Below are 26,624 nucleotides of genomic sequence, written 5' to 3'. Positions count from 1 at the left end.
GGTCAGGAGTTCAAGGCTAGCGTGGCTAACATGGTGAAACCCTGTCTCTACTGAAAAAAAAAAAAAAAAATACAAAAATGAGCCAGATGTGGTGGCGCACACCTGTAATCCCCAACTCCTCAGGAAGCTGAGGCAGGAGAATTGCTAGAACCCGGGAGGCAGAGGTTGCAGTGAGCCAAGATCGCACCACTGCACTCCAGCCTGCGTAGCAGAGTGAGACTCTGTCTCTAAAAACAAAAGCAAAGAGAATATTTTGACACAAATGTCCTTCATTTCAATTCATCTCTTCAGTGAACTGTTAATCACCTACTGTGTAGTCAAGCCAGTGTGTGGCACCAGGGAGATTCATTTCCTGCCCTTACAACCAGCCGGGGGCTCACAATCTGCAGGAAAACAGACATGTGGCCAGATGCAGTGGCTCACGCCTGTAATCCCAGCACTTTCGGAAGCCGAGACAGGTGGATCACCTGAGGTCAGGAGTTTGGGACCAGCCTGGCCAATATGGTGAAACCCCATCTGTACTAAAAATACAGAAATTAACCAGGCATGGTGGCAGGTGCCTGTAATCCTAGCTATTCGGGAGGAGGAGGCAGGAGAATCGCTTGCACCCAGGAGGTAGAGATTACAGTGAAGCAAGATTGTGCCATTGCACTCCAGTCTCGGTGACAAGAGAGAAACTCTGTCTCAAAAAAAAAAAAAAAAAGGAAAAATCCAGAAATGCAAACCAGGAAATCATAGCATCTTAAGAAATACTGTGTTGTGTGTATTGAAAGCCACCATGGAAACATAGAAGAAGGGTGATATTTTTAATTATCTGTCTTGTTTTCTATAGCACTTAGATTTGAGGTCACTCCTGCCCCAGAAATAGACAAAGAAGAACTACGCAACTAACTGTTTTTAACAACTTTTGAAATCATAAAAATCAGATTGGCAAAGTGTGATAATATATTCATTGAAGCATATATGCGATTAAATTCGTAGAATTTTAGTGCTGGAAGGAACTTTAAAGTTCATTTATTAACATTCTTATCTTACTAAGGTTCAGAGACTTTGACTTCCCCAAAATTCCACATCTAGTTGTTAGTGGCTCAGGAATAAGAATCCAGGTATCCAAGGACCTAAAAATCATAGACTTTCCCTGTACAAAATTAATATAGATAAATCAATATGGTTTTATTCATAGAAATATTTGTCAATTATTACTTTTATTTTAAAATCTTCATTTTAATATATATGTATTTTTTTGAGACAGATCTTGGCCTATAGTAACTTTCACCTCCCAGGTTCAATTGATTCTCATGCCTCAGCCTCCTGAGTAGCTGGGATTCCACCACACCCAGCTAATTTTTTATTTATATTTTTAGTACAGACGAGGTTTCACTATGTTGGCCAGGCTGGTCTCGAACTCCAGGCCAAAAGTGATCCTCCAGCCTCGGCCTCCCAAAGTGCTGGGATTACAGGCATGAGCCACCATGTCCAGCTCATTTTAATTTTTTAAACCTCAGAAGTATTGGTCAGGGACAGTGGCTCATGCCTATAATCTCAGCACTTTGGGAGGCTGAAATGAGAGGATTTCTTGAGGGTCAGAGTTCAAGACGAGCCTGGCCAACATAGCGAAAAAAAACAACAACAAAAAATTAGCTGGGCATGTTGGCATGTACCTGTTATCCTACTTACTCAGGAGGCTGAGGCAGAAGGATTGCTTGAGCCCAGGAGTTAGAGGTTGCAGTGAGCTAAGATTTCACTACTGCACTCCAGCCTAGGCAATAAAAGGAAACCTGGTCTCAGGGAAAAGAAAAAGTACTACTTGGTCAGTGGAAGAAATAAAAATCCAAATAACTATACTCAATATTAACAGCCTCATGCACATTCTTTCGTACTCTTCTCTATGTCTCTTTGTCCATATAAGCATTTTATAATATTGCTTTTAATTAGTTAGTGTGAATTCTGGCTGGAGAGGTCTTAGAAGGAGCATTTGAGCTGGACAATGAAGGATGAGTAAGAGTTCAGCAAGTGGGGAAGTGGCCACAGGGCATTCTTTGTCAACGGGTACAGGGAAAGCAAAGTCATGGAGGATTGGCAGCATCTGGTGAGTTTAGGTGCTGTTTGTCACTTTGTCAACTTTGTATGACTAGAACACAGAGTTTTTGGTACAGAGGGAACAAATGGAGTTGGAAAGGTTGGACGGACCATATGTTTAAAGAATCTATACATCAGGCTAAGGGATTCAGATTTGACTTGGCAGGTAATGGTGGTCCAGCAAAGGTTTTTAATCAAGGCAATTTTTTTGTTTGTTTGTTTGTTTGTTTTTTTGAGACGGAGTCTCGCTCTGCCGCCCAGGCTGGAGTGCAGTGGCCGGATCTCAGCTCACTGCAAGCTCCGCCTCCCGGGTTCACGCCATTCTCCTGCCTCAGCCTCCCGAGTAGCTGGGACTGCAGGCGCCCGCCACCTCGCCCCGCTAGTTTTTTTGTATTTTTTAGTAGAGACGGAGTTTCACCGGGTTAGCCAGGATGGTCTCGGTCTCCTGACCTCGTGATCCGCCCATCTCGGCCTCCCAAAGTGCTGGGATTACAGGCTTGAGCCACCGCGCCCGACCTAAAGGCAACATTTTTAAATCAGGTCTGTATTTTGTAAATATCTTGATGGTAACATTATGACATGTTATGACATGGTTTGAAGGAGGAAAGGGATAGAAAGAAAACAGACAAATTAGCTATTGTAAATGCTCTTTTCTAGCGCTCTAATGTCGGAAATCTATACACATGCTGATGTCATTCCTTAGCTTCTCAGCAGATGACATATTCAATCTACTCTTAAATCTAACCATTTACTTTTTAAAAATATTTAAACATTGTAAAAATACTATTTTAATATATTATCCTTTCCATAAACAGGCCCTTCATACAAATAATGCCATCTTATAATGGAGGCTTATTTTCTATCATTATTTTCTCTTGCAAATATCCATTTCAGCCCAGGTGGTAAATAATGAGGAAACAGGGAAATAAGAGGTTGAAAGTGACCAAGATAATTCTACCATAGGTAGCGGCTTATCAGGAAAAAATAGTTTGCCATATTATAAGAAAAGGAAGTGAAAGCAGTAAGAAAGCCTGGCATGAGGTTTGGGAGGTAGACTCCACTTACCTTAGTGAACTATTTTGGGGATTGAGATGGAAAATACACGTGTTTTGTGGGCTCTGAGGTAATAAACATAGAAATGGAATTAGTGTTTTATAGGCGGGGGTAGTCTTGGAAGCCAAAGACAAGTAAATTCAACATATTTCTTTACCAAAGCAAGATTCCATTTGTATATAAGTAAATATATATATGTGTTCATACATACTCTTGACCCAAAGGAAATACACTAAAATATTACCTCACAATGGGAGCCAAAGGGGGGTAGGATTTTAAGGATACGCCTGTGTGTAGTAACGTAGGAAATATTGGGAAACACTTCGGAAGAATAGAAGTCACAGTAATACTAGGGCCCAGGAATAGATAACCTAGAGCAGAGGCAATATCTAGGCTTTTGAATTAAATACAGATTTTACCATAGTTATGAATATTTGTTTCATCTGTCTTATAAAAAATTAGATTGTTAACAGGTAAAGCTAAAACCCTCTCGGAAGATCAGTTCCAGCCCTTTCTTCCCTCACCACAGATAGATACTCTCATCAGTCTGGCATGTATCTTTCTGAGAATAAGTTGGTGGGGAGGAAACTGTCCATTTATAGAAGGAGTTGGAAATGAGAGCCAAGCTCAAGACTGGTGAGAATCATTATGATTCTATAGAAAGCAAAGACTTTACACAGAGACTGTTTTATATTCTTTTATGGCCACAAGAGGAGACAGAGGAGAGCCTCAGGGAAAAAAAAAAAAAAAGTGTATTAAACTTACACGTCCTAGAGACGGGAGGCACAGCAGGCCACTCAGGGTCATGCAGGAAAGAAGACACCAGGGTGGTCAGGAGGCAGAAGACAGGAGAAAGGGAAGGTTTAGGCCACTGCCTTTTGGGGGATTTTCTTGGGAAATGCAAGGCAAGGCAGGGTGAACAGTTTGGGATTGGCTAGTTTGAATAATTTGTGTGGGTTGCCTGGCTCCTGGCTCCTGGCCCTGGGATGACTAAGGCAGAGGAATATCCCCTCCTGGGGTATATAGGTTGGACGGATGAGGTGTGGCACTGGACAGGTTCATCGGTATATGAAAAGGCATACTCCAGGCTGGGTGCTTTCTTTTCTTTCAGAATTAACAAGCCACAGGAGAGGCAGACTCTCTGTAGCCAGAAAAACTTTTTAAGAAGTCAAGAACATCATAATATGTATAAAGAAAAATTTTAAATATTTGCAATACAGAGACTTTACATTTAATTTGAAAAGGTGTCTGACACCCATATAATTGAGAGAGATGAGGTGTGAGCTTGTTTCATTGCTTGTTAGGGTGATTATATCCAAGGTCGATTATCCTTAAGTGCACTGTGTCTAGTTTCTACTTTTAATGGAAGGCTTTTCAAATTACATCTTGTGAGAGACTGAGTGTTTATGTTATACCATCTGTCATTTCTCAGGAAGTAAAAAAGGAAAAGCCACCCATTCGGTCTCTTTCATAGAACCTTTGCCCCAGGCTATTAATAACAGAGGGTTCCCCCCAAAAAAAAATAATAACAGAGGGTTCTCCTATAAGTGAATCGCAAAAGAAAAATCACAGATGCTTCATGTTTAAGCAAATACTTGTTATTTCTTGGGAAATGTGCCCAGTCAAAACCAATCTCCAGGCCAGAAAATTAAAATTTATGGTCCAGATAAATGAAATCAATGACTAGTGTTCAAAAATAACCCATGAAGAGTTCAGTGTTGAAGGGATTCTCAACATCTTGTGGTTGAGAAAATAAGTAGGTCACACAGACAAAAAAAGAAAAAAATCGATTAGGCCATAGCTCCTAATAAATGTGCTATAAGGTAACTATGCAATATTAACTGCCAAAATGTTTTAACTGGTCTAGATATTTAAGGCTTGAAGTCTGTGGATGTTTCAAACCCACCCACACCAATCCTAGAAAAGGAAAACAAGTTGTTAGAGTAGAAAAGAAACCAGTATGTTAAGGGGTTAGTAAAAAAATATATATATATCTAATACCAATTATCTAATTTATTCATAAGCTTATGTATGTTCATATTTCATATTTGTACTTGTCTTTATTCAAATTCTATTTTCAGAGTCTAAAAGCTGTTAGGAGTTTGTTTTCTTTTGGCATTTGCCAAGGTCTCATTATTTTCTGAGACAGTCCTACTGGCACAACTCAGAGGAAGTATTAATACATAAAAATGTCCCATGTGCTAAGCCTCTAAGCATATTTGCTATTTTCAGGCTTTAGTAACGGCAGATATATGTTCTGCTTCTATTTAAGCCAAAATGAAGGCTAATTATTAACAACTGAAGAATGAGCTCCTACGATATGCAAAAATCCCTGTACTTAGAGTCTGCAGGTGCCTAATTCTACAAATAATGTTGTAGAAAAATAATATTCTACAGTAATATTCTGAGTTTCCATAAAGAAGAAATACATATATTTCATATATACTGTGACTGATTCAGTCTTAAAAACTCACACTGTCTGGTAAACAATTTAATTCTGTCATAATTATCAATAATTATAAGTGGATGTGGTATAATAAAGAGATGATTAAATGTGGCATTTCAGCTATTGAATGTGAAGGGCATGATGAAAGTGTGGAATGACAGGTAAAAGAGAGATTCCCTCACCTTCCAGCTCTTCAAACTATCCTTGAATGATACCTCCTAAAGGATCATCAAATAGTGATAGGCTAACAAAAGCCAGTGTCACCAACCTGATGTTCAATATTAAAACCACACATATATTGCTCATCTACCATAAGGCATGGTAGGTATCTTTCATGATCTGCCTTCTCCACAGATATATGAATAACTACAGGGATGGGCTGGCCATATTTGGCCCTGTTTACTTGTTGCTCACGGGCATAGAGTGCTGGTTGTTGTTGCTGTTGTGGTATTGTTGTTGTTCATGTTTTCATGCTTTACTAGGCTTCGAAGTCAGATGGCTGTTCCTACTTCAGGCTTCACCTTGAATATGTTAGTGAAACACTCTAAATCTCAGTCTCCTCAACTATACAATGGGAATAATAAGAACATTTATTTCATAGGGCTATTATGAAGAATAAATAAGATAATGTATGTGAAGTTCTTGCACAGTACCTGGTACCTAAAACATGCAATAAATGTTAGGCATTACTAAAGTCATTATAATGAGTATCATCATCCTCATCTTTTTCTTATTACTCTTAAAAATGTATCAATTCCTTTTATTAAGCAGTATGATTTTTCTATTTTGTCCTCACAAGAGTAAGTCCTAATATCCGGGGAGTTGGTTTGAGGTCTTTGAAATTACTACATCTCTGCCACAGTTCTTTAGTTTAGAAACAAAACACTCATTTAAAAAAAATTTCTCCTAAGATTTAAATGACATTGATGGTTTTAAACTTTATGGTTTTATGGCCATTTTTAAATAGTTTTTTAGATTTTTAAACTTACTAAATATGAATGTGATAGTTCCTGAGAATGGAGAGTGGTTTTAAAAGGGTAAACCATTAAAAAAAAAGGTAGAGAAAATAAATATAATCTTTTTTAAGACTACTGGTTTTCCAAATAATAGTTTTAGGAATTTTGGTATTTTTTAGTAGGTAAATATGGTACTTCCTACTGGGTAAGTATGAAGTTACACTGAAAAATGTATCCTTCTGTATAACTTAAAATTTACTTACCTAAAATTATTATTCCAAAATTGGAAATGATTGAATAAAAGATGGGATTTGTTTCTTAGTTTTGATGACTACAGGAAGACAAAGTCTCCTCAGTGATCAGACACTGAATAAAACAGGAGATGTGCTGAAGTTCGTTGAGTCAGTTCCAGCATCTGATCTGTCAGTGCCACTTTTGTGCTGGGAGTTCACTGCGTTGTATTTATTTATGGAGGTCAATGAGCTGGTCAGAGATGACTCTGTCCTCTGACAGCCTTTATCAGGGAAATTGAAGTTTCTTTGGATAGCTGTGGGACTCTGAGTTTCTGATATTTTTACAGCCAGAGAAAAAAAGAAGGATATTTTAATTTAATATTGTAATGGTTAAAAGGATAAATTTAAGGGTACTTTATTAAAAATAAACAGAATAATCTTCTCTTCCTCACACACATGCATTATACAGAGCCATTTTCAACAATCCAGGAACTACAAAGCTTTTAAATAGGAATAACTTCTAGGGAGCTTATTGGAACATATCAAGCAGATCTTACATTTGAACATGTCATATATTACCATAGAAAGTATTTCTTAAAATGCTATCAACAGAACAGTTTCTAAGATGATACAGCACAATTAAGCAAGTCTTATCTTCCATTAGTGCCCATTCATGATTTCAAGGATGATTCCACACACTTGACACATTGCTACTTTGAAAAGAAATAACCCTTTAGATTCACTATGCCAAAGTTTAAGACAAATTTTCAACCACTTATAGTTGAACAGAAAAGATCTCTGCTTAACTCTTAACAAAACAGAAAGTTAGGTTAGCCAATAAGCTACATTTTCTGTAACATGAACACATATGAAAAAAGTAGGAAAATTTAAATTAAAGAAATTCATCTTATAATCTAAAATAGAAGCTTTTACTATAGTTCCACAAAAACCATAGTGTTTGTGTTCATTTCTGGAAGAATAAATAGCTTAAGTGAAATAATAAGAGTCTTAAATTATACTGCAATCCAGTCAAGTAAAGTATGATCTCACCCAATAATGAATTAAATACCCGAAGTGGTAACTTCATTTTTACAATGAACTTTTTAAAAATCTAGTTAATTAACTGCATAGTAAAATTCCAATTACACTGACTGTAACTTTCTACTTAACTGGCTCATGTGCTGCACACTAGAGTTCCTGTGTGGCTTTTGGACAATGGGAGAGAGACCACCAGGGAAGGGGAGAGGAAGTGAGGCAGAGAATGCTAACCCGGTTTGAAGGGTGCCCCATATCCATCTCCCCTCCTGACCATAGCCCTGCTTTCTCCCTAAGGAGATTGTGTCCCCAAGCCATCATAACTGCCATGGGCATGCTTGCAGCATCTGAGTCAGTTGAGTAGTGCCAGGTAAAGGAAAAGTAGGGACAGATACAGGGTGGCGAGGAATGGTCATCCAGATCTTATCTTGTTCTTGATCATGGAGAGGAAAGGGACTCTGCAGGCTGGGCATGAGCTTAGTTTAAGCTGTGTTAGAAGTTTGAAATCTGAAGAAAACTGCGTCTTTGGGGTCTTTATATTGGTTTGGTACTGCCCTGAACAAAGTGGTTTCTGTGGAACTTTAGTTGTGTAAAACAATCAGGTTTTTTTGTCATTTAATAAATACTTGTTGCACTTCTATGCACTAGGCACTGTTGTGTGTTGTAAAGATATAGCAGTAAAAACCAGACCAAAAGAACTCTTCCTTAAGTATACTGTAATACATTTTAGTGGGAGAAGATGACAATACACATGTAAAATATACAGAAAGAGGTGATAATTTCCCATAGAAATTATAATATAAAGTTGGAAAAGGAGCCTGGGTTAGACTTTAAACAGGGTAATTAAGGAAGGCTTTGTGTTAGAATGGAATATGTAAGCAAAAATTTGAGAGAAAGGAGAGAACAAACCACGTACATATCTAGGGAAAAAATGTTCCAGGTGAAGGGGATGGGGCACACTAATCCTGAGGCAAGAACACACCAGGTGTCTTTAGAGTCCACCAAGGAAGTTAGTTGGTTGATTGAAATGCAATGACAAGGGGAGAAAATAGTAGGTAGGAGAGGGGATAACTAACAACTGAAGGAATGGAGTTAACATTTACTGAGATGGGAAGACATTGGAGCATCAGGCTTGGGACTTGTTAATTTCTACATGCCTGTTAGATATCCAAGTGGAAGTGACATGTGGGCAGAAGGGAATATATGGTCCACATGTCAACTTGCCTACTGATATAAATATGGGTGTTACCAGCATATAGATGGTATTTCAAGTCATGAGACTATCAGGTATCCCAAGGCAGAAAAGGAGACAACCCAGACTGATACTTTGGCAACACCACCATGAGTAGACCAGAAAGAAAAGAAGGAACATTTATTATTTACAGAAATTCAAATAGTAGAGGAAGCTCTACAGGGCAGAATTAGGAATTGTGAGTGGTTGTTGCAAGGCACAGATTTCTGGCTCAATATACAGGACAACATTCTAACAACTAAAGCTGTCAGCAGTAGTAGGGGCTATCTCCTTCGTTTGGGAGTGCTCACAAAAGCTGATTGACTCATCACTCAGGATTCAAGCCTATCAGCAAGGGAAGAGAAGGAAGACTCCTGTTAAGTTTTATATCACCCATTAGATACATAGTGTATGGTATTAAATAATATCACCAAAAACTGTCTATATACTCTATACATGTAAACTAAGTTGAGGATTATGGCAACCACTTACTTAAATCAAAGTTAACCAAATATATTTTGACTTGTGATGGCTGATAAAGTCGAATCTCAAGAGATTGTCCCCAATGTCCTCTCCTGACTTCTCATGTTCTCTTTAAGTTTAGAGACAGTTTTTTTTTTTTTTTTTTTTTTTTTTGCTTTTAAGACAGAGTCTTGCTCTATCACCCAGGCTGGAGTGCAGTGGCTTAATCTCGGCTCACTGTCACTGCAAGCTCCACCTCCCAGGTTCAGGCCATTCTCCTGCCTCAGCCTCCCAAGTAGCTGGAACTACGGGTGCCCACAACCACCTTTTAATGTAATGGTAATCCTTAACTTCTGGGTCTCCAGACCGTAAATCATTTTTGATGCCCATTTCTACGGAAGACACTACTTCGAGAACAGAACCAACTGTGCCAGAGAATTCACAGCTCTGTGAGGATTCAACTCTATTATTATATATGTGGGGGTGGGATGATGGGAGGAAAAGAGGTCAAAAGGAAGAGGTGATTGATAGCAAGTGGGTAGAAGATTTGCTTAAAATGTCTTATTTTGGACCAGAACACCCACAAAATGTTCCACTTTAAAATGTTATTACAGAAAGAATATGCATAAAATAAAAATAAGTTTTGCAAGAATTATTATTGATAATCATCAGTGAGGTTTGTATCTATCTGTTAGAGAAAAACATGATGTTTTTCTTTCTTTTCTTTTCTTTTCTTTTCTTTGGAGACAGAGTCTCACTCAGTTGCCCATGGTGGATTGCAGTGGTGTGATCTTGGCTCACTGCATCCTCCACCTCCCGGGTTCAAGCAATTATCCTGCCGCAGCCTCCTAAGTAGCTGGGACTACAGGCACACGCTGCCACACCGGCCTAATTTTTTGTATTTTAGTAGAGACAGGGTTTCACCATGTTGCCCAGACTGGTCTCGAACTCCTGAGCTCAAACAATGCACCCACCTCATAACATTTTTCACACTTAACACATGAGACACTTTAAATTCTAAGTCCACTACTTTATCTTTGCATCTCCATCTACTGAAGAGATTTTTATGTAATTTTGATATCAGGATGAGATGGGTTTATTTGTTTTGTCCTATTTCATCCCACAAAAATTGAAAGGTAGCTTTTCAACAGTTAATACTACTTTGCTGGCATCTATCACAACTCTGAAGTGACCTGGAGACTCGGTCTGATTCAGAGTTGGATAAAATGGCAATGACATCAAGTTAGGAAGGCTCGATGGAATTTCACAGAAAAGCAAATTTCACAGGGCAATAAAAATAAGTTGTATTTTTTTTTCCTTTTTTGAAAGCACTAGGTGTTCTCAAATATTTGATTTTCTCTTCAGGATATTATTTTAAAAATAAAAAATAAGATGAGGAAAACAAACAGACTATTTTCACTCGTTTATAAGATTTATACAAAGAGAAAATAATATAATTCTTGTGGTAAGGAAGACTATTTTAACAGCTTAAATGAAAAACATGAAGTGGAAGTTGGATTGACTGATAATTGCCATGCAGCAAATCAAGAGCCCTGGAGAAAGGAAAGAGTGAGTTAGAACATAAAGTATATCACTTGTGTTTCAAAACACCTAACTTTTTCTTTCCTCGCTCCACTCTCAAGGCACAGAAAACTAAAATGACAGAAGCCCCAAATACTTTCTTAGTCCTTCTCAACCTTTCAGAGCATAGTACGCATAGAATTGAGAATGTTCTAAGATTCACTGTAGTAAGCTGACAAAGCTTATTCTAGCCAGAGGCAACCCCCTCTCGAAGTCTCAGGCGTATTTCAGTCTCATCTGCACCTTTGTCACTGCACTTAGTCTCCTGAACTGGGGCATTATCTTTTTATCAAATCAAAAATTGCACCAAGTTTTAAACAGGTTATGCTCCTTTTTTAGCAAATGTAGATGACAGCTAAACAAAGGACCGCACAAAGTACAGATGCTGAGAAAAGCACCCAGTGTGGAGTCTGCCCAACTGTGGGCACTGCTGCCACCCATAGGCAGCTGCGTCAAGTGCATTATTCTCCTCTGGGTTCCTAGGCCAAGCTAGGAAAAGGATAGAGGCAGAGAATTTCCTCACACTGCTTTTCTGCCTCCCTACATAAATCCCGTCCACCCTTTACTCTTCTCCCTCCTCCCTCTTCCTTCCCAGAGGCACAGTTTAGAGAGACTCTAGATGCTGGGCTCAAGATACAGTGGGTTTTTGTGGCTCCCAGAAAACTATGAATTCAAGACAAGCCTATCTATAGCAAAAAAAAAAAAAAAAAAAAAAAATCCCAGTGTTTTCCCCCCAGCTCTAATAGGGACAATAATTGTGGAAAGTCAGGTTCAGGCTTTCAGATGCAAACAGATCTTTTCCCATATGTTTTGAATTGCTGAAACAGAAAGAATGGAGAGAATTTTGAAACAAACAAGACCCCTGACCTACTGGATCTGCATTCTGGCCTCTACCTGCCTCACAGGCACTGCTCATCCCACCTAGGCACGACTGGATACCTGAGCCATGCTCCAGCCATGTTGGCTTCTTTCAGTTCCTCCAGTGCCCCTTGCTCCTTCCTGCCATAGGGTCTTTGCATAACTTTTTCCATTTGCAGCTCTCTTCTGTTTTCCTTCAGCTTCTTCCCCATTTGCCTAATTAACTTCTGTAGATCCTCTACATCTCAGTTCAAACTTTGGTTGCTCCAGTCACATTCCCTGACCTCTGTGACCAGGCCAACCCCCTACTAAAAATATTCTCCCTCCAAGCATTTCCAGTTATCACTTTGCATTTCTTCCTTTGATGTTTTTGATTAATGTCTACATCCCCCACCCAACTGTAAGCTCCTACACGACAGAAACTTGTTCTCTTTAACCCCCTCATTATTCCCCTAGCACCCCCAAGCATAGTTGGCCCATCACACAGCAGGTGCTTAATAAATATTTGATGATTTCTTTAATGAGTGAATGAACGAACTAGTTGATTTCATTCACCTTAGTCTCCCTCAAATTTTTTCCAAAAGAGTTACTAATAGTGTGAAAGCTCTTCTGATGAAGAATGCCACTCTGTAGTTTTAACTCCGTAAGTAAGAAAGAATCATAAAACTCATCTAGGGCATCGACAAAATGAAAGTACAGTCAATGACCAAAATCGTCCCTTTTAATTTTTGTCTTAGGGATTTAAGAAAAGAAGGCAAGTTTAGCACCAATGATCCCTATAAGTAAGCCCTAGGCCATATCTGATGCTTTTTATTTTAGGATCATTTCGAAAACTAGTTACAGTGATTTTATTTGATAAAGTGAAATTCATCCTAATCTCTAGAGGGATACTCAGTCTCTAAATGTTTCAATGGTGCCATCATCTTATTTTTTTAAAAAAATCACACTTAGACCTAGATGGTATGTTAATGAATATATAATATATAAGGTTTGAATTTTTGTATAATTTTTATATTTAGTTAAACTTTCTTTTTTAAAAAGGAAGTCTGGCATCTTGGGAATTCTAAGACCCTTTACCAAAATTATTCTGCATTGAAGATTGGAGTATGAGGTTTTGTGGGAGCTCGGTATCATTTAGTGTTTTATGAGCAATAACATGAATGGTAAGATAATTTTAGGACGTGGTAGACAGATTGGATTCACTTGGAACACAGACAGAAAAATCAATAAATGATTATTTACTAATTCAGAAAAGGTGATGATTTTAAGTCTTTTAAAATGCATTTTTAAAAACTGTTTTACAAATCAGCAAGAAAAAAAAGTGAGCAAAGGGCATGAATAGACAATGCTCAAAAGAAGATATACAAATGGGGGAGAATCCACAGACCCTATGTAGGAAGCAGATTTTTCCTGCAGGCCACAGGAGACAGTCGAAAAACTCTGAAGACAAAGGACATAACCTCTTGGGAGCTCTAGGGCCCTACCTACCAGCTGATCCTCCCTGTACTACCACAGCTGATGCTCTCTTGAAAGTGCCACCTCCTGGTAGGAGGCCAGCCAACACAAAACTACTGCAATAAACAAATCTACAACTAAGGACCTTCACAGAGTCCATTTCACTTTCCTGCCACCTCCACTGGAGCAGGTGCTGCTATACATGGCTGAGAGACCTGAAGATGGTTTGCATCACAAGACTCTGTGTAGACATTCCCCACGACCAGCCCAGACCCCGGTAGCTCCACTGAGTGGCTAGATCCAGAAGATTAATAACAAGCACTGCAGTTTGCCTCTCAGGAAGCCCCATCTGTAGAGGAAGGGGGAGAGCACAGCATTAGGGACTATAGTGTGGGACAAAAGAATCTGAACAACAGCCTTTTAGCCCCAGATCTTCCCTCTGACATAGTCTACCCAAATGAGAAAGAACCAGAAAAACAGTTCTGGTAATATGACAAAACAAGGTTCTTTCACACTCCCAAAAGATCCCCCTAGCTTACCAGCAATGGATTCAAACCAAAAAGAAATCCCTGAATTGGCAGAAAAAAAATTCAGAAGGTCAATAATTAAGCTAATCAAGGAGGCAACAGAGAAAGGTGAAGTCCAATTAAATGAAATAAGAAAATGATATGAGATATGAAGGGGAAAATCTTCAGGGAAATAGCATAAATAAAAAACAATCACAACTTCTGGAAATGATGGACACACTTAGAGAAATGCAAAATGCACTGGAAAGTCTCAGCAATAGACCTGAACAAGCAGAAGAAAGAACTTCAGAGCTCGAAGACAAAGTTTTTGAATTAACCCAATTCAGTAAAGAAGAAAAAAAGAATTCTAAAAAGTGAAAAAAGCCTCCAAGAGGTTTGGGATTGTGTTAAATGACCAAACCTAAAAATAATGGGTGTTTCTAAGGAAGAAGAAAAATCTAAAAGTTTGGAAAACATATTAGTGGGAATAATTGAGGAAAACTTCCCTGGCCTTGCTAGAGATCCAGACATCCAAGTACAGGAAGCTCAAAGAACACCTGGGAAATTTATCGTGTAAAGATCAACACCCAGGCACATAGTCATAAGGTTATCTAAAGTCAAGACAAAGGAAATAATCTTAAGAGCTGTGTATTCTATGGAAGTGGGCATCGAAAATGATTTATAGTCTAGGAACCCAGAAGTTAAGGATTACCATTACACTAAAATACTGTATCTAAATTCAAAGGGAACATGAGAATTCAGGAGAGGACACTGGGGACAGTCTCTTGAGATTCAATTTTATCAACCATCTCAAGCCAAAATATATTTGGTTAACTTTGATTTAAGTAAGTGGTTGCCATTATCCTCAACTTGGTTTACATGTATAGAATACATAGACAGTTTTCTGGTGATATTATTTAATACCACATACTATGTATCTAATGGGTGATATAAAAAACTTAACAGGAGTCTTCCTTCTCTTTTCTTGCTGATAGCCTTGCATCCTGAGTGATGAGTCAATTGGCTTTTGTGAACACTCCCAAATGAAGGAGATAGACCCCACTATTGCTGACAGCTTTAGTTGTTAGTATATTGTCCTGTATATTGAGCCAGAAATCTGTGCCTTGCAACATCCACTCACAATTCCTAATTCTGTCCTGTGGAACTTCCTCTACTGTTTGAATTTCTGTAAATAATAAATGTTCCTTTTCTTCTCTCTGGCCTACTAATGGTGATGTTGCCTAAGGATCAGTCTGGGTTGCACTTAAGGCAGTGCTAAGAGGAAAATTCATAGCCTTAAATCCCTACATCAAAAAGTCTGAAAGAGCACAAATAGACAATCCAAGGTCAAACCTCAAGGAACTAGAGAAACAAGAACAAACCCAACCGAAACCCAGCAGAAGAAAAGAAATAACTAAGATTAGAGCAGGGCTAAATGAAATGGAAACGAACCAAAAAAATTACAAAAAATAAATGAAACTAGAAGCTGGTTCTTTAAAATGGTATATAAAGAAAAAAAAGACCATTAGCAAGATTGACGAAGAAAAGAAGAGAGAAGATCCAAATAAGCTCAATTAGAAACAAAATGGAGATATTACAACTAATACCACAGAAATGCAAAAGCTCCTTCAGGGCTACTGTGAATACCTTTATGTGCATAAACTAGAAAACCTACAGGAGATGGATAAATTCCTGGAAATATACCACCCTCTTAGATTAAACCAGGAAGAAATAGAAACTCTGAACAAACCAATAAGAAGAGCAAGATTGAAATGGTAATTTTAGAAATTGCCAACAAAAAAGTCCAAGACCAGATGGATTCACAGCTGAATTCTATCAAACATTCAAAGAAGAACTGGGATCAATCCTATTGACAGTATTCCAAAAGATAAAGAGGGAATCCTCCCTAAATCATTCTATGAAGCCAGTATCACCCTAATACCAAAACCAGGAAAGGACATAACCAAAAAGAAAACTATAGATCAGTATTCCTGATGAATACAGAAGCAAAAATCCTTAACAAAATACCAGCTAACCGAATTCAACAGCATATCAAAAAGATAATCCGCCATGACCAAGTGGGTTTGATACCAGGGATGCAGGGATGGTTTAACATATGCAAGTTAATAAATATGATACATCGTATAAACAGAATTAAAAACAAAAATCACATGATCATCTCAATAGACCCAGAAAAAGCATCTGACAAAATCCAGCAACGCTTTATGATTAAAACCATCAGCAAAATCAGCATAGAAGGGTCGTACCTTTATTTAATAAGACCCATCTATGACAAACCCAAAGGTAACATAATACTGAATGGGGAAAAGTTGAACGCATTCCTCCTGAGAACTGGAGCACGACAAAGATGCCCACTCTCACCACTTCTATTCAACATAGTACTGGAAGTCCTAGCCAGAGCAATCAGACAAGAGAAAGAAATAAAAGGCATCCAAATCGCTAATAAGGAAGTCAAACTGTCAGTCTGCTGATGATATCATTGCATACCTGCAAAACCCTAAAGACTCCTGCAAAAAGCTCCTAGATCTGATAAATGAATTAAGCAAAATTTCAGGATATAAAATTAATGTACACAAATCAGTAGCTCTGCTATACACCAACAGCAACCAAGATGAGAATCAAATAAAGAACTCAACCCCTTTTACAATAGCTGCAAAAAATTAAAATAATTAGGGACAAACCTAACCAAGGACATGAAAGACCTCTACAAGGAATTCTATAAAACACTGCTGAAGGAAATTATAGATGACACAAACAAATGGAAACATGTCCCATGCTCATGGATGAGTAGAATCAATATTGTGAAAATGACCATACTGCCCAAAGCAATCTACAAATTCAATACAATTCCCATGAAAATACCACCATCATTTATCATAGAGTTAGAAAAAACTATTCTAAAATTCATATGGAACCATGAAAGAGCCTGCATAGCCAAAGCAAGACTAAGCAAAAAGAACAAATCTGGAGGCATCACATTACCTGACTTTATACAATAAGGCCATAGTCACCAAAACAACATGGTAGTGGTATAAAAATAGGCACATAGCTCGATGCAACAGAATAGAGAACCAGAAATAAACTCAAATACTTACAACCACTGATCTTTGACAAAGCAAACAAAAACAAAGTGGGGAAAGGATACCCTATTCGACAAATGGTGATGGGATAATTGGCAAGCCACATGTATAAGAATGAAACTGGATCCTCATCCCTCACCTCATACAAAAATCAACTCAAGGTGGAACAAGAACTTAAATCTAAGACCTAACACCATAAAAATTATAGAAGATAAATCAGAAAAACACCCTCCCATAAATTGGCTTAGGCAAAGACTTCATGACCAAGAACCCAAAAACAAATGCAACAAAGACAAAGATAAATAGATGGGACTTAATTAAACTAAAAGCTTCTGCACAGCAAAAGAAACAATCAGCAGAGTAAACAGACAATCCACAGAGTGGGAGAAAACCTTCACAATCTATACATCTGACAAAAGACTAATATCCAGAATCTACAAGGAACTCATACAAATCAGCAAGAGAAAATGGGCTAAGGACATGAATGGACAATTCTCAAAAGAAGATATACAAATGGCTAACAAACATATGAAAAAAATGCCCAACATCACTAATGATCAGGGAATTGCAAGTCAACACCACAATGCAATGCCACCTTACTCATGCAAGAATGGCCATAATCAAAAAATCAAAAAGTAATACATGTTGGTGTGGATGTGGTAAAAAGGGAACACTTCTATGCTGTTGGTGGGAATGTAAACTAGTACAACCACTATGAAAAACAGTGTGGAGATTCCTTAAAGAACTAAAAGTAGAACTACTATTTGATCCAGCAATCCCACTACTGAATATCTACTCAGAGGAAAACAAGTCATGCGAAAAAGAAACTTACACAAATGCTTATCAATCAATGAGTTGGTAAAGAAAATGTGATACACACACACACACACACACATACACACACCATGGAATACTATTCAGCCATAAAAAGGAGTGAAATAATGACATTTGCAGCAACTTGGATGAAACTGGAGACCATTATTCTAAGTGAAGTCACTCAGGAATGGAAAACAAAACATCAAATGTTCTCCCTCATAAGTGGGAGATAAGCTATTTGGATGCAAAGGCATACATATGATACAAATGGACTTTGGGGACTCACGGGAAAGGATGAGAGGGGGATGAGGGATAAAAGATTACACACTGGGTACAGTGTACAATGCTCAAGTGATGGGTGCACCAAAATCTCAGAATTCCCCACTAAAGAAATTTTCCATGTAACCAAACACCTCCTTTTCTCCTAAAACTACTGGAATAGAAATAAAAATATCACAAAAACTGTTTTATACCTTAAAATGATTTTCTTCTTCTATTTTGTTTGGTTTGATAATGAGGTGAGAAAAGATATGAAGGACAGCCAGAGTGCTTATACCATTAAAAGATATATTAATTGATGTTTTTTCTTGAACTAAATTGAAAGTAGCCAACTTTCTCACCCTAAGGAGATCACAGATTAGTAGCATTATCTGCAAGGACATTTGCTACTTAGGAGACTTGAAGCTGGGGTGCTAGAGCCTGAACTTTATTATAAAAAATCTTCTGGCTCTTGGTAAGGGCCTATCTAGATTACTAGAGTGTGTTCTACTGGTTCTGAACAAAGTCAATGCCATATTAACTAGTAATTTAAATTATTAGGCTGGGTATGGTGGCTCACACCTGTAATCCCAGCACTTTAGGAGGCTGAGGCGGGCAGATCACAAGGTCAGGAGTTTGAGCCCAGCCTGAACAACATGGTGAAACCCCATCTCTATTAAAAATACGAACATTAGCTGGGCATGGTGGCACGCGCCTATAATCCCAGCTACTCAGGAGGCAGAGGCAGGAGAATCGCTTGAACCCTGGAGGCAGAGGTTGCAGAGAGCCAAGATCATGCTACTGTACTCCAGCCTAGGTGACAGAGCGAGACTCCGTCTCAACAACAACCACAAAAAATTAGCTGGGCATGGTGGCAGGCACCTGTAGTCTCAGCTACTCAGGAGGCTGAGGCACGAGAAGCGCTTGAATCTGGGAGGTGGAAGTTGCAGGTTGCAGTGAGCTGAGATCATACCATTGGGCTCTTGTCTGGGCAACAACAGTGAAACTCTGTCTCAAAAAAAAATTATATATATATATATTTGAAAGTTATTGAAAATGATATCTAATTGTGTCTAGGTATTTTGACTGTGTTTCACCCCAATTTTTTATGATTTTCAAAATAAGTTATTTTAAAAACAATTATTTTTAAGATAAATTTATTATGGATGGCATAAACACTTCTTATTCCTTTTGTCTGTTAACTTCACTGTGGGATGTTTAACTTTTAATGTGGCAAGTTTACTCACATTGCAGTATAATGCTTTACAAAGAAATAAATTGCCTTTGGAGAGTAAGGTTGCACCCAGTGCTGTGACAGATAGGTCAGAACTTGCCATGTCAGGTATGAAAGTCCCTGCAGAGTGGATCCAAAAAGCAGTTTGTGGCACACTATTCATTTTCCTTAGAGTTCTTTGGCTGGGAGCTATTAGCAATGCCTAGAGAAAACATCTGACCCTTGCCAGTGTGTGTCTCTGTTCTGCCCAGGGTGGTAGAGTTGATTTCACTAGAGCCAACAGGATGAGTCCCTACAGGGCAGCATGCACAGTAGCTGTTGTAGCAGAAGAAATGAGAAAAGGAACAGGTCTACAGGTTAGAATGCGTGTTCTTGTTCTCTCTTCTTGTTAAATGATCAGTAACATATCCTTTACTAATAATATAATGGGTAGCAGGTTAAAACTCAAAGTTAACTTGGAAATCAGCTATTTGGATTCATTTACAGTGTAGAGGTAAAAAACCAAGATCCAGAAAATGTAGAAGACTCTCCCAACATATTTCTATATTTATGTTTAAATGTCAATGTGGGGCTTGATAGCATTTCAGACAGGATAAGATTCACTGATGTGAAGACCTGCATGGAGAAGGACTAACACATGTTGAATATGCATGCTCCATATGTGTGCATTCGGCTCCTTGACTGGAACAGCTCCCAGAGACAAAAATAGGCAATAGCAGCCCTCTTGCAATGGCAGCATAATCTGAGTTCCCCTTTACAAGTGAAAGTTCACTGTCAGGGCTGTTGGGCTCAAAGACACTTTCTATGGGGTACAGGTTGCCCCAGAGAATGAAAGCTAACCTGACAGAGTGAACGATGATAGTTGGCATCAGCCATGCATTTCTTAATTTTGTTAATTAAACCTTAAAAGAAAAATTTTCTAGGAATAATTCACCTGTAGATTAAATAAAGCTTTTTGGCTGCAGATACAGTTCCTTAAAGGATGCATCTTGCTGAATTGCTGTGTAGCGTGCTGGAATGCACACCCTCCTTTCACCGAAAAGGCTCTTTATCTCATGTAGGGGGCACTTCAAAAAGTTTGTCAGAAAATGGTGAAAAGTGATGAAAAAATATAAACTTTATTTCTCGACATAAACTGCATCAAAGTCAAGACACTTTTGTAAGTGATAACACCAGCCATTTAGTCTATCCCGAGAGAACTGAGGATCCTGGGAATTTAACCATGTCAATGCAGTCTTTTTACATTATTAACTGAAAAAACAATAAGTGTTCCTTGTAGAGATTTTAAGATAAGGAAACAAAAAGAAGTCAGAAGGAACCAAGTTACTACTGTAAGGCAGATGTCTCATTATTTTCTATTGAAAGTCTCACCAAATTGTCTTTGTTTGATAAGACGAATGAGCATGAGCATTTTTGTGGTGGAAAAAGATTCTCTGGTGAATGTTTCCTGGGAATTTTGTTGCTACAGCTTTGGCTAACTCTCTCAAAACAGTCTTATATGAAACACATGTTATTTTTCTTTGGCCCTCCAGAAAGTCAACAGACAAAATGCCTTGAGCATCCAAAAAAACCATTGCCATGACCCTTGCTCTTTACCAGTCTGCTTTTGCTTAAATGGACCACTTCCACCTCTTGGTAGCCATTGCTTTGATTGTGCCTTGTCTTCAGGATTATACTGGTAAAGCCATGTTTTATCTCCTGTTATAATTCTTTGAAGAATCAGTTCAGGATTTCAATCCCACTTGTTTAAAATTTCCATTGAAAGCTCTATTTTTGTCTGCATCTGATCTGGGTACAACAGTGTTGTCACCCATCGAGTGGGAACTTTGCTCAACTTTTAATTTTTCAGTCAGAATTGTGTAAGCTGAACTCACTGAGATGTCTGTGGTGTTGGCTATTGCTTCTGCTGTTGCCAGTCCTCTTCAATTAGGCCATGAGCAAGATTAATTTTTTTTCTCAAAAATTGATGTGAATGATCTGCCACTATGGGCTTCATGAACTTCAACATGGTCTTATCCCTTCTTAAAATGAGTTATTCACTTGTGTACTGTTAATTTCTTTAGAACATTGTCCTCACAAACTTTTTATAAAGCCTCAATGATTTCGCCATTCTTCCACCCAAGCTTTACCATAAATTTGATGTTTGTTCTTGCTTCAGTTTTAGCAGAATTTGTGTTGCTCAGATAGAGGCTCTTTTCAAACTGAAGTCTTCGCCTTTTTAGTGTCTCAAACTAGATCCTGTTTGGACATGTTATGACAAGTTAGTACAAGTTTATTTTGGTACAAAAAATTGTGAGATTCATGCATAATTTTTTATAATATGCATTTTCCATGAACTTTTTGAAGACGCCTCATATTTTATGTAACCCAGCTTCTACAGGGAAAAGAAACCTCTAATTGGAATATGATGAGAGTTAAGGGATAGTATGGGAGAGGTCAGTGGAACACCCACAGTATTCCTTCCTGTATGGTAAATCCAGAGTCCCATAAGGATAGCCTCCTTCCAGAGCTCACATTTTTCCTTTCTTTCTTTTTTCTTTCTTTAAGATAGAGTCTTGTTCTGTTGCCTAGGTTGGAGTGCAGTGGTGCCCTTTCTGCTCACTGCAACCTCTTCCTCCTGGGTTCAAGCTGTTCTCCTTCCTCAGCCTTCCGAGTAGCTGGGATTACAGGCACCTACCACCACGCCTGGCTAATTTTTTTGTATTTTTAGTAGAGACAGGGTTTCACCATGTTGGCCAGGCTGGACTCAAACTCTTGACCTCAGGTGATCCACCTGCCTCGGCCTCCCAAAGTGCTAGAATTACAGGTGTGAGCCACTGCGCCCGGCCCCAGAGCTCATCTTGATAGGTAACACTGAGTGTGACATTTCCAGTCAGCATGGACAGAAAATCCTGTTTACTTGCATTTCAACCCCCATCCCAGAGAATGTTGTGGTGTGCTCATCCCTAAGGCCTTCCTCAAGCAGCCATCAGCATTAATCAAGAAGCTCCTTCTTCGAGAACGCTGCTGGCACCTACCGCACTTGTGTTCAAAATCAAGAAAGGCCACTCCAGATAATAGGCCTGAGCTCTATTTCTCCATAGATGGTGGGGCTTTCACTTCCCCTTTTCTTCTGTTGTTAAATAGGCAAACAAATAACACCGTTAGTATTCAGGGAAAGTGCCTGGATCCAGTTAATTACCCATTTTCACAAATCAAAGGTAATAAAAATATAAAAGATACTGCTATTCTCCACACCAGGACTATTTTATGGCTGAGAAAGCCTTCCTTTTTCACAACAGCAGGCAGAACTAATACAAGCCACCTCACTGTGCACAGATAAGTTCCCCTTTCTCAGTTCATGACCTCAAGCTGATTAGGATCAGCTGCTCTCTGGAGACCTACATGCATCTCTCAGTGCCAGGACATGTGCCAGGGTACCTCCTAGCTCCTGCTGCAACCGTCCAGACTAGATACTTGTCAACCCTCCTCACCGTCTGCGCTGGTTTCCACCCTGCACACTGTCAGACCCACACACTCACTGACACACCCTGCTCCCAGCAGGTCTAGATCTCAAGGCAGCATAATTGTGACTTTTTTCTCCTCTGTTATGCTTAACTTTCTTTCTTTTCTATGTACAAAGCTCCCTTTGAAGTACTGCATCTATTGTAGCAGAGATATAGCTCTCTCTACTTGATTTGAGCAGTATCATTATATTCTGACATAGAATATTAAAGTTAATAGTGTTATTTTATGCATCCCAAACACAGATAGACTATAATCTCTCTTACTAAAATAGACGTAAGTATTTATAGCTTCATACTGTGGTTTGGGGAGAGAAGATTGATTATAAAACTGTTCAGAAACTTTTTTGATGAATTTATTTCTTTCCCATTGCTTCATATTAAAACATAAATGTTGACTAAGCTCTAATTTAACACAATTTTCACTTTTTCTGCAGCACCTGAAATTCTTAGAGGTTGTGCCTATGGACCTGAGGTGGACATGTGGTCTGTAGGAATAATCACCTACATCTTGTAAGTGAAGAAAAGCAATATTAATGGAAACTGTTTACCTTTCTGTGACATTTTCTAGGTACCTCTAATTCTCATAAAAACCGTAAAGATTACTTTTTGCCTTTTTGTGATTTTCTGTTACATATTAAATGCAGTTAGAATTTCCTGAAAATGAACATTGCCTTTTATTTTGTAATTTTCTTGAGACCAGAATTCTTGTCCAGGGCTTTCCTATGTCTATATCCACTATGTAATGTACAGCAGATTTAGGGAACAATTTATTACTTGACAATAGTAAAGAATATGAGCCCAAGACCACCTGTGTAAACTTGCTCTTATTTTACTTATTTGCATCTAATAGAAAATTATTAGACTTACTCCTTTTAAAAGGGCAAATGACTATTTAATTTCTTTTTTTATTTTTTTTATTTTTTTTTGAGATGGAGTCTCACTCTGTCACCCAGGCTGGAGTGCAGTGGCCGGATCTCAGCTCACTGCAAGCTCCACCTCCCAGGTTCACACCATTCTCCTGCCTCAGCCTCCCGAGTAGCTGGGACTACAGGCGCCCGCCACCTCGCTCGGCTAGTTTTTTGTATTTTTTAGTAGAGACGGGGTTTCACCGTGTTAGCCAGGATGGTCTCGATCTCCTGACCTCGTGATCCACCTGTCTCGGCCTCCCAAAGTGCTGGGATTATAGGCTTGAGCCACCACGCCTGGCCTTGACAATTTAATTTCTTAAGCAATTCCAAACTGGTATATTTTTTATCAGGAATATTTTTAAAATATTTTAAATGCATTTTAACTATCAATTTTGTTTCTTATTTCTGTTAGGTTTTCAAGGGTCTTAAATTTAACACCCTACGCAAATTTCTTGGGAGAAAAAAAAAATGAGTGAAATATTTTAATCTCTGGTATCCCCAACTCCATTCCTGAGCTCCTGTCTAATAAGAAATAAGGAGTTTCATGAAATTTCCTAAAGACATCTTGGAACTGCAGGTGGTGATGAAAAAAAATCAACCAAATAGAAGAGCGTCTGAGAAGGAAGAATACTGTAGAACAACTAAAAAATAAGATATCGATGCTTTCAAGAGTTTAGTTCAAAACAAGGAGACTTAGTTGCCATTTAGAGAGTACTACAAGTTAGTTGTTGGAATGCATAATATTCAAATTCAGAGAAATTTTGAAGGGTTTGAAAATAGGTATATTAGTCTACCTGGGCTGACATAACAAAATATATAGACTGGGTGGCTTAAATAACAGAAAGCTATTTTCTCACAGTTTGGAGGCTGGAAGTCCAAGACCAGAGGGTCAGCACAGTCAGCTTCTGCTGAGGACCCTCTCCTGGCTTGCAGATGGCCACCCTCTCACGGTGTCCTCACATGGTGGGGAGAAAGAGAGAGAAAGCTCTGTGGAGTCTCTTCTTATGAGGGGACTAATCCCATGAGGAAGACCCCACTCTCATGACCTCATCTAAACCTGATTGCCTCCCAAGGGCTCCATCTCCAAATACTATCACATTGGGAGCTGGGGCATCAACATATGGATTTTGGGGTTGGAGGGGGGAATACAATTCAGTCCACAGCAGAAAGCTTTTAATTAAAGTTGTTTTTAACTTAATAGTAATCTTAAAAAAATTCAATGTCCTGGTGATATGGACTAGGAATGGGCTAACTGTGGTAGGGCCCACAAGCACATTAGCAAAATCTAAGTTCACCTGATATACAATGGTTGATAGCCAAGACAAAAAGGTTTAACAAGCAACTGATAAAATAGCCACCCACTAATATGTAATACAAAAAGATACTTTGTGTGCTCAATTCCTTGTGTCTTTAGAAAAGCTTAAGAAGGGCAGGGCGCAGTGGTTCACACCTGTAATCCCAGCACTTCGGGAAGCCAAGACGGGTGGATCGCAAGGTCAGGAGATCGAGACCATCCTGGCTAACATGGTGAAACCCCGTCTCTACTAAAAATATAAAAAATTAGCAGGATATGGTGGTGGGCGCCTGTAGTCCCAGCTACTCAGGAGGCTGAGGCAAGAGAATGGCGTGAACCCAGGAGGTGGAGGTTGCAGTGAGCCGAGATTGCACCACTGCACTCCAGCCTGGGCAACAGAATGAAAATCCGACTCAAAAACAAAACAAAAAAAAGTGTAAGAGGAATTTGGAGAGGTAAAGAATCCTGTTTTTGTCCTCAAAACGTAGATTTGCCCCTAAAGTAGAAATATACCCAATTTATGTACCAATATACCAACAATTGTTACATTGTTGAAATGTACTGGGAGGCATTAAGTATTAATGATATGAAAGAACTTGGAGAGATGGAATTAGGAAATTAAGTTACATTTCCCCCGAAAAATTGGAATGTGGAATGCATAAAACTTAATGATATCACTGACATGGGAAAATGAAGGGAAGAATATAATTACTTGAGAAATATTTTATTGTAACCCTGAAAATAGTTCTAAAATTCTATCCTATCCCCTAGTCCATTACCAAATTATAAAAACTATTTTATATATTTCTTTTATCTTTATAAGCGTAAGGTAATTAATTAATAGGTTTAGTTGAAAGTAAGAGTGGTAGCCTTCAAAATGAAAATAACAGTGCTGCTTACAACTAATATTCTTTAGTTTTTGGCTAACTTATGTCAGGCTCTAAGCCTGAGGACGTTTTGTTTACTCTACAGTTCATTAATAATTGGTGAAGTCCACTGGCAAGGTTGACTGGCACATTTTCTCTAGTGGGTTGTGCCACTGGATCTCTGTATTTCCTTTATTGGATTGGTTTAATGTACACTTAGTGGCCTGCTGAGCACCTGAGACTATGACCTCTAACATCTCACTCATTTCACCAGAGTGGCTTGGAGACAGAGAGTAGAGTATGGAAAGTAACCAAATGAAGAATTAGAACTAAAGATCAATTTTGTTAATGCTTCCTGGGAAAGAAAATCTTACAATGAAGCTACATTATGAGCTTCAGTCAGATTCTTTCTTCTGTCTTCCAAATGTTGAGGCATTTGTTTTACCGATACTTGTCTGTATGTACATAAATTCTGGGGCTCTTTTTTTTTTAATAAAGCCATGAATAGACAGCGTAAAGAACTCTGTTACCTCTTTTGTCCCTCTTCTTGTGGCTACTGCTGCATTTTAACTTCACTCTTTGCTTCTCTGTGTGTGTGTGTGTTTGTTTTGTTTTGTTTTGTTTTGAGATGAAGTCTTGCTGTGTCGCCCAGGCTAGAGTGCAGTGGCACAATCTCTACTCACTGCAACCTCCGCCTTGGTTTCAAGCGATTCTCCTGCCTCAGCCCCCCGAGTACCTGGGATTAC

At 38.6% G+C, this 26,624-nt stretch overlaps 1 protein-coding gene across 1 annotated transcript in view; it reads left to right on the top strand.

Moving 5' to 3' along the window:
• CAMK4 (calcium/calmodulin dependent protein kinase IV) overlaps positions 1–26,624 on the top strand; it is a 273,748-nt gene that overhangs the window by 232,979 nt on the left and 14,145 nt on the right. Inside the window, exon 8 of the mRNA XM_033178946.1 lies at positions 23,245–23,320. Coding sequence (XP_033034837.1) covers positions 23,245–23,320 — 76 coding nt within the window. The remainder of the gene's footprint in view (positions 1–23,244; positions 23,321–26,624) is intronic.

The sequence above is a fragment of the Trachypithecus francoisi genome, unplaced genomic scaffold, assembly GCF_009764315.1.
Source record: "Trachypithecus francoisi isolate TF-2019V2 unplaced genomic scaffold, Tfra_2.0 Lachesis_group2, whole genome shotgun sequence".
NCBI lineage: Eukaryota > Metazoa > Chordata > Mammalia > Primates > Cercopithecidae > Trachypithecus > Trachypithecus francoisi.
Note: the sequence above shows the minus strand (reverse complement) of the source record. Positions and strands in the feature narration are given on the sequence as shown.